Here is a 13,330-nt window from a genome sequence, read left to right as displayed (position 1 = left end):
GGATAGAATAGAACGCCAAATAACAACACAATCAAAGCCGAGATCAAAGCAATAGCAGCATGGGAACTATCGCTTAAAATCGATACAAGTTCGAACAAGGTTAATCGATTGGGTAAAGTCAATTTCGATGCAATCCAGCAATCTTATTTTCACAATGCTCGACGTTATATGACTAATTAATTTGTTAGAAGGGCCCACTGAATGAGTTGAGACTTGAAATACTTCACCTCGAAACAAGCTGCCTTTAATTATTAACATCGCTCATTTCATGTTTACCTGTGTGCCATCTACTGAACCTGTACATAACTATCTACACGTTACGAATTACCTCCAGCGCCATCAAAAAAAGGGACTGAAACTACCTGAAGCTAGCTACAGATTGGAACCAAAAGCCCTATTAGACTTTCACCCCCCTGGTCCAGATGGCAGATATGTTGATTTCCCAACATTTGGAATTTGGAAATGTATTGAAGATCTCCTTTTAATCAATGAAATCATACATAACAGAAAAAGAACAAAAGGCGATAATTGTACATCTCTAGAAATAGATAAAAAAGGTAATTACAGACAGTCAGGAAATATGTGAATCATTAAATTTATATTTTACAAATATTGCTAAAACCCTGGCTTCAGCAATCCCTCCCCAGAGCATTGAAACACTTGAGGTTCCTAGTTACTTGAACTCATTTTACCTATATCCAACTGATGAAACAGAAGTAAGATCTATAATATGAAATCTAAAAAACAAGAGTAGCTGTGGGCAGGATGGTATAACTGAATATTTTCTAAAAGAATTCCAGGATTCTTTAAGTGGGATGCTAACAGATATCATTAACGAATCCTTGGCTTCTGGTACATTACCTAGTGAGCTAAAAATCGCTAAAGTAATTCCTGTCTTCAAGGGTGGGGACGGGAGGAATCCTAGTAACTATAGGCCTATCTGTATTCTTTCCATAATCTCCAAAATATTAGAAACTATTGTTAAAAAGGGACTTCTCACTTTTTTAAACAAAAAAAATTTCTTTTACAATGCACAATATGGCTTTCGTGAGAACTCTAACACTGACATAGCAACCGTAGATCTCATAAATATGCTGCTAGAGTCAATAGATTTTAATAGTTTTGATGGTGGGTTGTTTATAGATCTAAAGAAGGCCTTTGATACAGTGGACCATGAAAGACTGTTAGCTAAATTAGACAGAGCAGGAGATCGTGGTGTTGCTTTGGAGTGGTTTGATAAATATCTGTCTGATAGAAAGCAGTATGTAGTGCTGAATAACTGTAGGAGCTCAGCAATTTGGGTAACCCATGGCGTTCCACAGGGGTCAGTATTAGGGCCGATTCTCTTCTTAGTCTACATCAGTGACATTGCAACTTACCGCTTGAAAGGACGTATCACACTGTATGCCGACGACACAAACTTGTTCTATACTGGTTGCAATATAGACTCCATTGTTAAAGATATGCAGGAAGACCTCAATACTCTGTGCTTTTGGTTTCAAGCAAATAAATGAACTATTAATGTACAAAAGACTAATTATATGATAATGACAAAACAAGTTCAGAATGAAATCCCACACAGTAAAATATATATGCAGAATACTGAACTAAAACTGGTTAGTACTGTCAAATATCTTTGGGTTGGTGATTGATAGGAACTTGAACTGGACAGACCTTGTTGAATACATTACTAAAAAGATCACACCTGTTGCAGGAATTTTAATGAAACTTAGTTATCTTATCCCACATCTTCTAAAACAGATCTATAATTCATAGTCACCTACAATATTTGAATGTAATCTGGATGCGCTGTAAGAAGTCTGACTTGAATGAGCTAATGGTAGTACAAAACAGAGCTGTTAGAAATATACTTAATCTTCCCTACTTCACGTCAATATTTTTTATTTTATTTATTTAGTCTGATCCAGGACACCCTAGATTTGCCATAAGACACAGAATAATACACAATAACAATTTTGAGGGAAGATAAAAAGATTAATGTTTAAAAAAAATGATAGGTTACAATTAACCATGTTAAATGGCATGAACTCCATATAAATGGTGCTAAAATACCACCCCTAAGCATGAGTGCAGAATTCAATACAGCTGTACTCATGTATAAAATAAAACATAAATTTATACAACACAACACTACATATACTCTGAATTCTGACAACCATCCATATAATACTAGGCATGCAAATGACTTTGCCTTACACAATGTTCGCTCTTATAAATATGGCATAAACAGCTTGAAGTTCTCTGCGATCCAGTTATTTAATAACATCCCTGTGGAGATAAAAACGGCACCAACTTTGGCAAAATTCAAACAAAGAGTCAAGCATTATTTTTGGGAAAGGTACAGTGCTGTTTAAATCAAAATATCAGTTGTCATTTAAGACATTCTCCCAAACAATCTTGCAAACTGTCCGGAACAATTCTTGTACCTCTGCAACTTTTATGTTATGCAAATATAAATACTCTGTAATGTGTTCTTCTACCTCTGCAACTCTGTGTTATGTATATATACTGTGAATACTCTGTAATCAATTCCTGTACGTCTGCAAATTTTATGTTATGTAATTGTAAATAATCTGAAATCTATTCTTGTACATCTGCAACTCTTATGTTATGTAAATGTAAATACTCCGTAATCCATTCTTGTACCTTTGCAACTTTCATGTAATGTAAATGTAAATACAGTCAGAAATAATTCTCTGTAATCCTCATATTGATGATGTACATATTTCATATATTCAATTTATTAAGTTAATTTCTTTTTTATTTTATGAACTATTTATGGGTGTCACTCACCTTTTTTAAATATTTTTAAATATTAAATTTTCATGTGGTAAAATGATTTAGTATTTAATGGTATTACACATGAATTGCTGTATCCTATTCCACTGGATCCACTCTCTGTTGGGGTTCCTTTTAACCTTTGGTTCTGCTTAGATTCCATCGCTTCCAAGTAATGTGTCTTGTAATTTGATCGAGGCCTACCCTACTTTGTGGCAGTACTGGCAATCGAAGCGAGTTTTTGCGGTCTTGTGCAGTCAGCTGTTTTGTCATCCTTGTGTTCGATTTTCGGTACGTTACATGTTCTAACGGCGTGAAGCATACTGGACTTGGCTTCATACTGGAATGGACTTAGATGTTTAGTGGATAATACTTGACTTAAAAGAGCGGAGGAGAAGAAATGTAACTTTTGTGGAACCTGGTCTTTTTGTGTTTGTTAAGTATGGTAATAACCTACAATTGTGGAGCGCTTAGGCAATTTGTATTTTACCACTTGTAGCGGCTTAGTATTATATGCTGGTGAGAGCTATGGAGTGCTGCATTTCAGACTTTCCGTAATTTATGTTCCGGAACAGCAAGCGCGTGTTGCTAGAGTGATGTATCTTTAGACCAAGTGTTAGAGTCAGTGAACACAGTATTTTAAAGGTACAGTATCTGGGTGATATAACAAGTGCCAATAACGAGATTATGCAAGTTGTGTGGATACACAGAGGCAGTGAAGGGTACTTATCTACATATATGCCCATTGTTCCCCGGACTGACTGCTAATGGTCGCTTGGTCCTCTCTTTTGGTTTCTCAGAGCTTTTCTCGTCTATTTTTGTGTAAATATGGAATCTATCAGCGATATTTCGTGAGTGTCTTTTATGTATATTTTGGTGTGTTGATTAGGTGCCCATGAACGAATATTCTTCAGAATACAGTTAATTATTTTAGAATCAGTGGAGTTATTGATGAACCTAAGTGCCGGCCCTACCTATTTAGCCATATTCAGGTAAGGTAAGGCCTGAAGATGTACCAGTACGCAGCCTTATGTACACACCATGGGAAAGAAAGAAGTACCATGCTCTATCAAAATTCGAGGGATCCATTCTGGTGAACACCGGAGCAACTACTACGGACATTTCGGAACATTATTTCATTTCTATTATATTAGCATTTTATTCAGATAGACCTCATTTGATGCGATTAATTTTTTCATATTTAGTTTAATTTTCAACATATTCATGTAGTTAATTATTAATATTATATTATAAATGGTGACCAGCATGGGGCTATTAAATATTTTATTTTATTCGTATTTCATTATTTTAATTTTATGTTATTAATGATTTAAATTGTTTTTCACATGTATATATTTACATATATTACAGTGTACATTGTATATAAGTTCACACTCTAAAAGCAACTTCTTACCACATCCATTACAACAATATAGGCGCTCTTCAATAATCTGAAAACTGCGTTGTCGAATATTTCATTTGGTTGAAATATTACCACACTGAACGCATTAATGCGGGGGTGTCCATCCAGCGATGTCATTTTTTCACGCTAATACGATATACACAACCAAGTGCATATTCAACTCAGACTTTTGAACAAAACTGTTACACACATCATTCTCAACAATTTCGGCGAGCCTCAATATATCTTATCGAGATGTTTTCGAAGACTCCACTTGACAAAATACTAATTATCGCATTGATGGCCGCAGACGCGATCCAGTATGGGTAAGCATATGTTGACGAAAAACTTCTCTATCAGAAAACTTCTACCATCAGGCATCACAAGAATGTGAACGTTCTAAGTGGGTGAAAGATATTATTACCGGAGATCTGACTTCCAATAAAGCTCATTACCGCATTATTTACAGGAGGAAAGACGCTCCTTCGTATACGTACACCTGTGTCGCGGAATATATGATTTGCGCGGAAATGCAGCACCACACTGAAAACATCGGTATGGGCGCTCACTGGTATGCTTAATCAGGTGTTGCCGAAGATTATACTTGCCAGCAAACTTTTTACCACATATATCACAAGAATATGGATGCTCACCAGAATGTACAAGAATGTGTTGCTTGAGATTCGATATCTGAGTAAACCTTTTACCACACAGCTTACAAACATACGGACGCTCACCAGTATGTGTCAGCATATGACGTCGAAGACGTGACTTGTAAGTAAACTTCTTATTACATTGATCACAGGAATGAAGAATGGGACGCTCATCGATATGCGTAAGCAGGTGTTGGCGAAGATTGGACTTCTCACAAAACTCCTTATGACATTCTTTGCCGGAATATGGACGCTGATCAGCGTGTGAAAGCAAGTGATGCCGAAGATGTGCCTTGTGAGTAAACTTCTTACCGCATTGATCACATGAATGTTTATAGGGACGCTCACCGGTATGTGTAAGCAGGTGTTGGTACAGATGGGACTTCTGAAAAAACTTCATACCACATTGATCACAGGAAAATGGACGCTCACCAGTATGTGTAAGCTGGTGCCGCTGGAGAGACGACTTGCGACTAAACATCTTATCACATTGATTACAGGAATACCGACACTCACCAGTATCTCTAAGCTGGTGTTGCCCGAATTGCGACTTGTGGTTGAAAGCATTACGAACGTGGGCACACAACTGTGCACGCTCACAAGTATGTGTAGTAAGGTGTTGCTGAAGATCCGCCTTCCGTGAAAACTTTGAACCACATTCATTACAACAGAATGCCCATTGTCTAATGGGATGGATAAAGCTTCCTTCAGAGTCGGAGAACACGTGTAGGTTGCATTCATTATGAGTGGGCAAACTGCACCCTACGTCACTTCCTTTTTTCAATATGTTGCAGGAACTGTTACATGAACCCTCTGGACCTCCGGTCAATAATGCAACGTTCTCGAATCTAGAAAACAAAAAAACAAAAGTTAATACATTTTGCGAGTAAGATTAGAAAAACCAAATACAATTGCAAATGCAATATATGTACCAAAATTGCTTCCTATCACATTACATAGGACTCCAAATCAAAATAATTTCAGATAAAGGCCCTAACAGATAAGCCCACATAATTTCCAATTGCCAAATAGAAAGTTTGCACTTAACTACAGCACATCCAAACAACTCAAGGGGATCCAATATGGAAGCAATGATTGTGAGAATGCTTCTCTTAGTGATTTCTTCTTTGAATTCTTCAAGTTTCTTTGTACCTGAAACTCATTACATTTTGCTTGCCAAATTTAACCTAATGTTTTAATAGCATAGTGCGGTTACATGGTGACAAGATTCCTCTATCATCTACAGGGACATTGACAAGGGTTTGTAGAGAATTTGACGTCCAATTTCCGATATACAAATGTGTACTACAAAGATAGGAAGTTTTCTGCCTGAAACTACTCAGTAAATTCAAATGAGCCTGTACCTGTCAACTGGTTGTCAACACAAAAAAGATATAAATAGGGTGAGATTCTGCGCGTTCGTCAGCAAGATAACTAAAATCTAGGAGCATGAAATGTGACAGAACTTGCAAGAGTAGTAAGATGGCAGTCCTTGATCTCTTCATCAGAGGATTCATGCCTCGCAATATTCAGAAGACCAGTGTCCGGGATGTATAAACACAAATTTGTATATCTTAGCAATATCAGCTGAAGGAGTACAAGATAAGTTCTGAAACTTAAAACAATAGACAGCAAGTCAGGCTGAATTTCAGGGTCAACCATTTACAAAGAGTTCAAAGCTATCCCATTTCAAGGTTTACAACATCTCTCAAACTGAACTCTTGGCTCCGTTTTCATACTAGAATCTTTGAGCACACAACAAAGGGGCATATAAAAGCTTAATGAGGTAGAAGTCTCAAGGGGTGCAATTTCCATGTGTCCCATTTCACCGTATTCACACATGAAAATTACATATAGGTGTTTCAAATCTGGAAATGCATCAAACTTATTTTCAATGTGTTTGAGCGTTTTAACAGCATTATGCTTAGACTGGGCTATAGGTGACACTTCAGGACGAATAAGAAATTTGCCAACAAACACGCCGGAATCATCCATTTGATAATTACTCAAGAAAATGTTCTTTGCATGCCCTTTCTTCAGGAGTAAGAAAGGATTCATGGAGTTTTTCAAGCTTCCAAAACCTTTGCAATTTTGTGTACAGAGAATCAAGATTTATAAACCTGGCACACCGAACCTTGGCGTTATTCCTAACACAAAACTCAGGGATGGTGCCTCACATTCCCCAAGCAAATTAGGTCATCTACCAAGGTGGGATAACCTTTTCTATGCGAGGTATTAGAAGACAAAATTTCATAGTAGACTTAAGCTATTTGTATGATATTAATAGCAGAATGCTGCTTAAACATACTAACACTTAAGATGACATCACGAGCTATATACCAACTGGAGCATCCAATTTGCTGTGCAGGAAGTTGGCTTGCGGTTGTATTCACGACTCCACAGTTCAACTTCAATGTATAATCTGACACAATAGAGAATGAAACAAGGTTGCATATTGATCTTCCAGTATTGCCTATACCAAATATAGGTAGCGAACAAATCTTAGTACAAATGCCAAGCTATGTGACAAGACTACAAGACGCTAAGGATAAATGACTCCCCCAGTCCAAAAAATCTTTAACTAGTACAATCCCGCCTGAACACACTGCTACACAAGCTGTGCTTAAGTAAATATTTTAGTGGTTGACACCATTGCAGGAATTCTAACATTTATATCATTATTGTGAATTGTTTGGTCATTACAAACGAATAAGGTGTGGGGCCCATTGCACCAGGGACAATTGTATCGCATACACTGTTTAGATAAATGAGAAGCAAAAGCATAGACACAAAAGGTTATTTTCCCTCACAAACTTGCGGCAATAATGTGCGTTTATTTGTTTGTTTGAAATTTGTACAATCAGAATTGCAATGATTATCAAGTTTGCAACACTTACAATTAACGGAGGTGCTCTTCTTGGTCTTGTGAAGTAAAATCTAAAGTGAATTATGAAGGAAAATTAGCACGAATCCAAAACAATCAGTGAATCCAATTCACAATGTCTTATTTTCAGAGATAATGCATGTTGTTCAAATGGGTCCTAAATCCGTGTCACTGCCCCTTGCAATAGTACTTATTTATTTATTCGTATCAGAAGCAATACATCATATAAATTGTTAGTTAAAAGAGAAATTAAATAGGCTAACTGGTTAAAAAACATACTAGAGGTACATTCAAAATAACAATTATACCCTATCGGACTACAATTTGGCAAGATCTCGACCATTTGGTGTGGCCTTCACTAAATCTTGCATGGTGCAAACACAAGAGGGCAGGAGTTGCAACTAAGGAGGTGCGCCATGGTAGGTTCTTCTCCGCAGGCACAGAGGGTTTACTCTTCAGATAGACCCCACTTCTTCATATTGTTCTTAGATCGACCGACCCAAGACCGTAGCCTGTTCAGACTCTTCCATGTAGACCATGACTCTTCAATAACCGGCTGGAAGAGTTTCTTTTTTTTGCTAGGGGCTTTACGTCGCGCCGACACAGATAGGTCTTATGGCGACGATGGGATAGGAAAGGCCTAGGAGGTGGAAGGAAGCGGCCGTGGCCTTAATTAAGGTACAGCCCCAGCATTTGCCTGGTGTGAAAATGGGAAACCACGGAAAACCATTTTCAGGGCTACCGATAGTGGGATTCGAACCTACTATCTCCCGGATGCAAGCTCACAGCCGCGCGCCTCTACGCTCACGGCCAACTCGCCCGGTGGAAGAGTTTCAGAAGGATCCATCCATCCAATGAGATGAAGGTTTCTGGATCTCCAGCAAGTTAGTCTTGATGATTGAAGTGACTCCGAAAGGCACCCAGTAGAATGAAGAAAACTTCTCCTCGATTTCAATCATTGTTGAGCAGGTTGATAATCATGTAATGGATGTGTTTGCAAAATGTCTACTTTAGATTTTTCACGTTTGGCAGCTACTTCACGTCTAATATCTGGGGGAGCAATGCCAGCCAAGCAATATACCTTATCACAAGGTGTAGATCTTAGGCAACCAGTTATAAGCCGGCAAGTTTCATTTAAAGCAATATCCACCTGTTTGGCATGACATGATCTATACCAAACAGGGCATGCATATTCTGCTGCGGAGTAGCTCAGTGCTAAAGCAGTAGTTCTCATTGTTTGAGCTTGCATTCCCCAGCTGGTACCGCATAACTTGCGAAGAATGGAATTTCGCGTAGATACTTTGCGTTTCGTGTTAAGACAATGTTGTTCATATGTGAGTGCACGATCCAGAGTCACCCCTAGATATTTAGGTGTTGAGCAATGATCCAAGAGAGCACCTTCCCAGAAAATCTTCAGTTTTCTTCTTGCCTGCATATTCTTTACGTGAAAAGCGCAAACTTGCGTCTTTGAGGTGTTAGGCTTTAGATGGTTTTCTCTGTAGTATGGACTCAGTTCATCTAAGGCTTCCATTAGTCTCCGTTCAACACTCTCAAACTGATCACCCTGAGTGACAATAGCTCGATCATCTGCATAAATGAAGCTTTTTATTCCTTTTGGCAAGGGTTGATCATTCGTGTAAATATTAAATAATATTGGAGACAAAACACTACCTTGGGGTAGGCCATTCCTGAGGTTCTTCCAACGACTATGTCGCCCTTGGAAATCTACAAAGAATCTTCGATTTTCAAGACATCGAAGAAATTCAGTCAGCTTCTTGTCTTTTGTCATCTTATAAAGTTTGCTCAACAGAATTTGGTGACTGTGTCATAGGCCGCAGTTAGGTCGATGAAGACTGCTCCAGTTATTTTCCGATTTTCAAAACCATCTTCAATATATCGGGTCAAATGGAGGATTTGTGATGTGCAGTTCTTCCCTTTTCTAAAACCAGCTTGTTCTGGGATCAAAAGTGGTTCAACTATTTTCGTAAGCCTTACCAGAATCATTCGTTCTAAGATCTTGAATAAATTACAGAGCAAGGAAATTGGTCTGTAATGTTTAGGATCATGTGAATCTTTTCCTGGTTTGAGGAATGCTATAACTCTAGATTTCCTCCAAATTTTGGGTTTCTGCATCTTCGAATGCAATTGTTAAATAGATTTAGTACCCATTCCCTAGTAACAGGTCCAAAATTCTTGATTTGTTGAATACAGATTCCATCTACACCACGAACCTTTCCGTTTTTACTGATATTTATAGCCTCATTCAGTTCTGCCATGGTAAAGGGATTAGAAAGCATACTGGTCTCTGGTATTAATTTCGTCTTAGGAGCATCCACTTTTGTTTTAGAACTGGAGTTTACATACTTGCCATTTTGGACGAGTTGGTGAGCAATTTGGTTTGCAGATACATTGCAAACAGATGATGCTTTATTAGGATCATTACTGAGACGCCTGAGTAACCTCCAGGCCTTCTGACTACTCCTATCCATGTTAACCTCTTCCATCAATTTTAACCATTGTTCTCGTTTAGTCTCTGAAATGGCAGAGAGACGTTGTTGTGCACTGGCAATAGTTTCATCACTAAAAGGATCCCTTTCATACAAATTGAAGTAGTTTTTCAGTAGGGCAGATGTTTCCTGGCAAAGACCTTGTATGTAATTAGACCTGCATCCTCTTGGAATGGCTTCTTTAGAACACAATCTAATGGCATCAATAAATTGGTCATATTCCTCTGGTACGGGACTGATCATACTCATCTTTCTATCTAAAGAGCAAGTGAAACATTCCCATTTTGCCTTTTTGAAATTATATCTTCTCTTAAAGTAAACACTCTGTGGTCTGACTGCAGCTAATATCTGGCACATTATGGCACGATGTTGTGTGTTAGGAATAGGAAGGAGCTCGATAGCTGCAGTCGCTTAAGTGCGGCCAGTATCCGGTATTCGGGAGATAGTAGGTTCGAACCCCACTGTCGGCAGCCCTGAAAATGGTTTTCCGTGGTTTCCTATCTACACACCAGGCAAATGCTGTGGCTGTACCTTAATTAAGGCCACGGCCGCTTCCTTCCCACTCCTAGCCCTTTCCTATCCCATTGTCGCCATAAGACCTATCTGTGTCGGTGCGACGTAAAGCAACTAGCAAAAAAAGGGAATAGGAAGGCAGGCAGATTTAACACACTGAAGGGCAATCCGCTCACTTACAAAAATAAGGTCTGGATTATATCCACGTTTCCACCTTCCACTGTTGAAGGATGAAGGAAGTTTGTTATCATGAATGAGGGTCAGTTGGTATAATTCTGCCCAATACATAACAGCTTCTCCATTCTCATCATCATGTGGATAACCCCATATAATGCTGTGGCTGTTGAAATCACCCACGAAGATGGGCACTTTCTGCAAATTCAGATTATCAGGTTCTCTGAATGAAAAGCTTACATTTGGGGGTTTATAAATGGAAAAAATGATAGAGTTACTCAATTCTATTGCAATAATTTCTATGTCATTTTCATCTGTGATGGAGGCTGCAATAATCCTGATATCTGGTTTAGTGAAGATGGCACTTCCATATTGGCCATGAGGACGTTCAACTGCCAACCTCAATCCATGGATTTTCGGACGTCGTTGATTAACATCCCTATGAGTTTCTTGTATACATAAAACATCACAGTTATGTTTTAGGCATATTTCATGAAAAAGTTCTTCTTTACAAGAAGACAGTCCTTCAGTGTTAAGAGAAATAATTGTTAAATTGGGCTCTGATAAGAGCCTTTCCCTACTAGAAAGAATCATTTCAGATAGTACTTTAATGATGCTTCAGGAATGCTGACGTTCAGTTCAGTAACGGAAGTTCAATTCCGACTACCTATGCAGGGGCACCACGAGCAGGAATCAGCTTCACCCCCTGCAATAGTACTAATTACTGGTAAAGCAGAACCATGGCCATCCTCCTATGCCGGTACTGATCACAGGTACCTTACTCATGGCAATTCTTGCATGGTGGTATTAATTACAGTTAATATAGGAAAATAGCCTGTCACACATAATGGCACCACTCACAGGTAACACAGACCCATGGTGTTAACCATTTTAGGGAACTATTCACAAGCAATGCAGACCGATGGTGTTCCACACAAAGTGGAACTAAACATTGTCACCGACTAGATCAATGATGATGACGATATTTCTTGCTTAAAGGGGCCTACCCGCAAGGTACCAGACCCTACTGGTATGAGGTGCAACAAAATGAAATGATAGTTAAAACTTCAACATGTATTTATTGACAAGAATATAAAGTGAATTACGATGACAAATTAGCATGAATTCGGAACAATCCGTGGATCTCATTGACAGTGCTTTAATGACTTCACTATGCAGGGTAAGACTAGAAAGAACTTTAGGATAGAACATACAACTTAGCTTGGAGTCTCAACGCTCGATGCTGAATCAACCTGTTTGCATTCAGGAGTCGGGGTGCTTTCCTCCTCGACAGAGCAAGTTTGCTACATGACTTTTAGGTCCTATAGCCAAGAAAATCCACTCAAGAGATGGTAATCTCGAATCTGCAGCTCAGAAGATAGTTTTAAACTGGATTCGTATCTTCATACCAAGCTGCTTAACATAACGTTACTGTAGTGTGAAACTCCTTCTCCTCAAAGACTTCGTAACACTTGACCTCCTCCTTATGGAGTACTGACTACTCATTTCTGTTACAAAGTTTAGCAAACCGCAGATATATTTCTCGGACCTCTTAAGAGCAATCAAAATTATATCTTTATCGAATAGACCTAAATGAATTGCTGCTAAAATTTATACTTCATTCATTCAGATTAAAATAAATGTCTTCCTCACCACCACCATTAAGAATTAAACCCTGAATCTCTGATTTCTGAGAGAGAGATTTGAACCCCAGAAACTACAAATTCCATACCAGATAAATGTGTTAACACTCGTATTCAGTTAGCAAATTGGTATTCATATAATCTATTGACAGAGAATCAGTTCAATACGAGATTTGACTATTGAGTAGTAACAATGATATCCTACAACCTGTTTTCCAGCCATTGTCCGGGTCAGGGAAGGAATGAATGAAGGCCCCACCTTGCGGCGAGGATAGGAATAGTGCCGGCTGCCGAGGCCTGTCGCACTCCTGTAGGGGAATGATTAATGACTGACATATGACATCAAATGATATTTGAGAGTGTTGCTGGAATGAAAGATGACAGGGAAAACCGGAGTACCCAGAGAAAAACCTGTCCCACCTCCACTTTGTGCAGCACAAATCTCACATGGAGTGACTGGGATTTGAACCACGGAACCCAGCGGTGAGAGGCCGACATCCTGCCGCCTGAGCCTCAGGGGCTACTACTGAGTAGTATCACTATTATAATTAAACTTATTTAATGGTCCACCTTTTCAATCCCATATTATGCAATGTGTATAGACTATATAGTATAGAAAAGGTGGACCATTAAAACATAAGTTTAATTATTATTGTGACCTCAATTCAATATGGATCAAAACCATAAAGTTTATATCCTATGATATTGAGTAGTATGACAAGGCAACTATGAGCTGCGACATAACAACTTCAACA

At 38.6% G+C, this 13,330-nt stretch overlaps 1 protein-coding gene across 2 annotated transcripts in view; it reads right to left on the bottom strand.

Moving 5' to 3' along the window:
- Positions 1 to 4,185: 4,185 nt before the first annotated feature.
- LOC137502902 (gastrula zinc finger protein XlCGF57.1-like) overlaps positions 4,186 to 13,330 on the bottom strand; it is a 45,617-nt gene continuing 36,472 nt past the window's right edge. For both annotated transcript variants that reach the window (XM_068230094.1, XM_068230093.1), the window contains one exon: positions 4,186 to 5,702. Coding sequence is in view for 1 of the 2 variants with exons in the window: in XM_068230093.1 (XP_068086194.1) it covers positions 4,661 to 5,702 (1,042 nt within the window). In the remaining variant the exon portion in view is untranslated. The remainder of the gene's footprint in view (positions 5,703 to 13,330) is intronic.

This window comes from Anabrus simplex, chromosome 13, assembly GCF_040414725.1.
Source record: "Anabrus simplex isolate iqAnaSimp1 chromosome 13, ASM4041472v1, whole genome shotgun sequence".
Taxonomy (NCBI): domain Eukaryota; kingdom Metazoa; phylum Arthropoda; class Insecta; order Orthoptera; family Tettigoniidae; genus Anabrus; species Anabrus simplex.
This window is presented reverse-complemented; position numbering and strand designations above follow the sequence as displayed.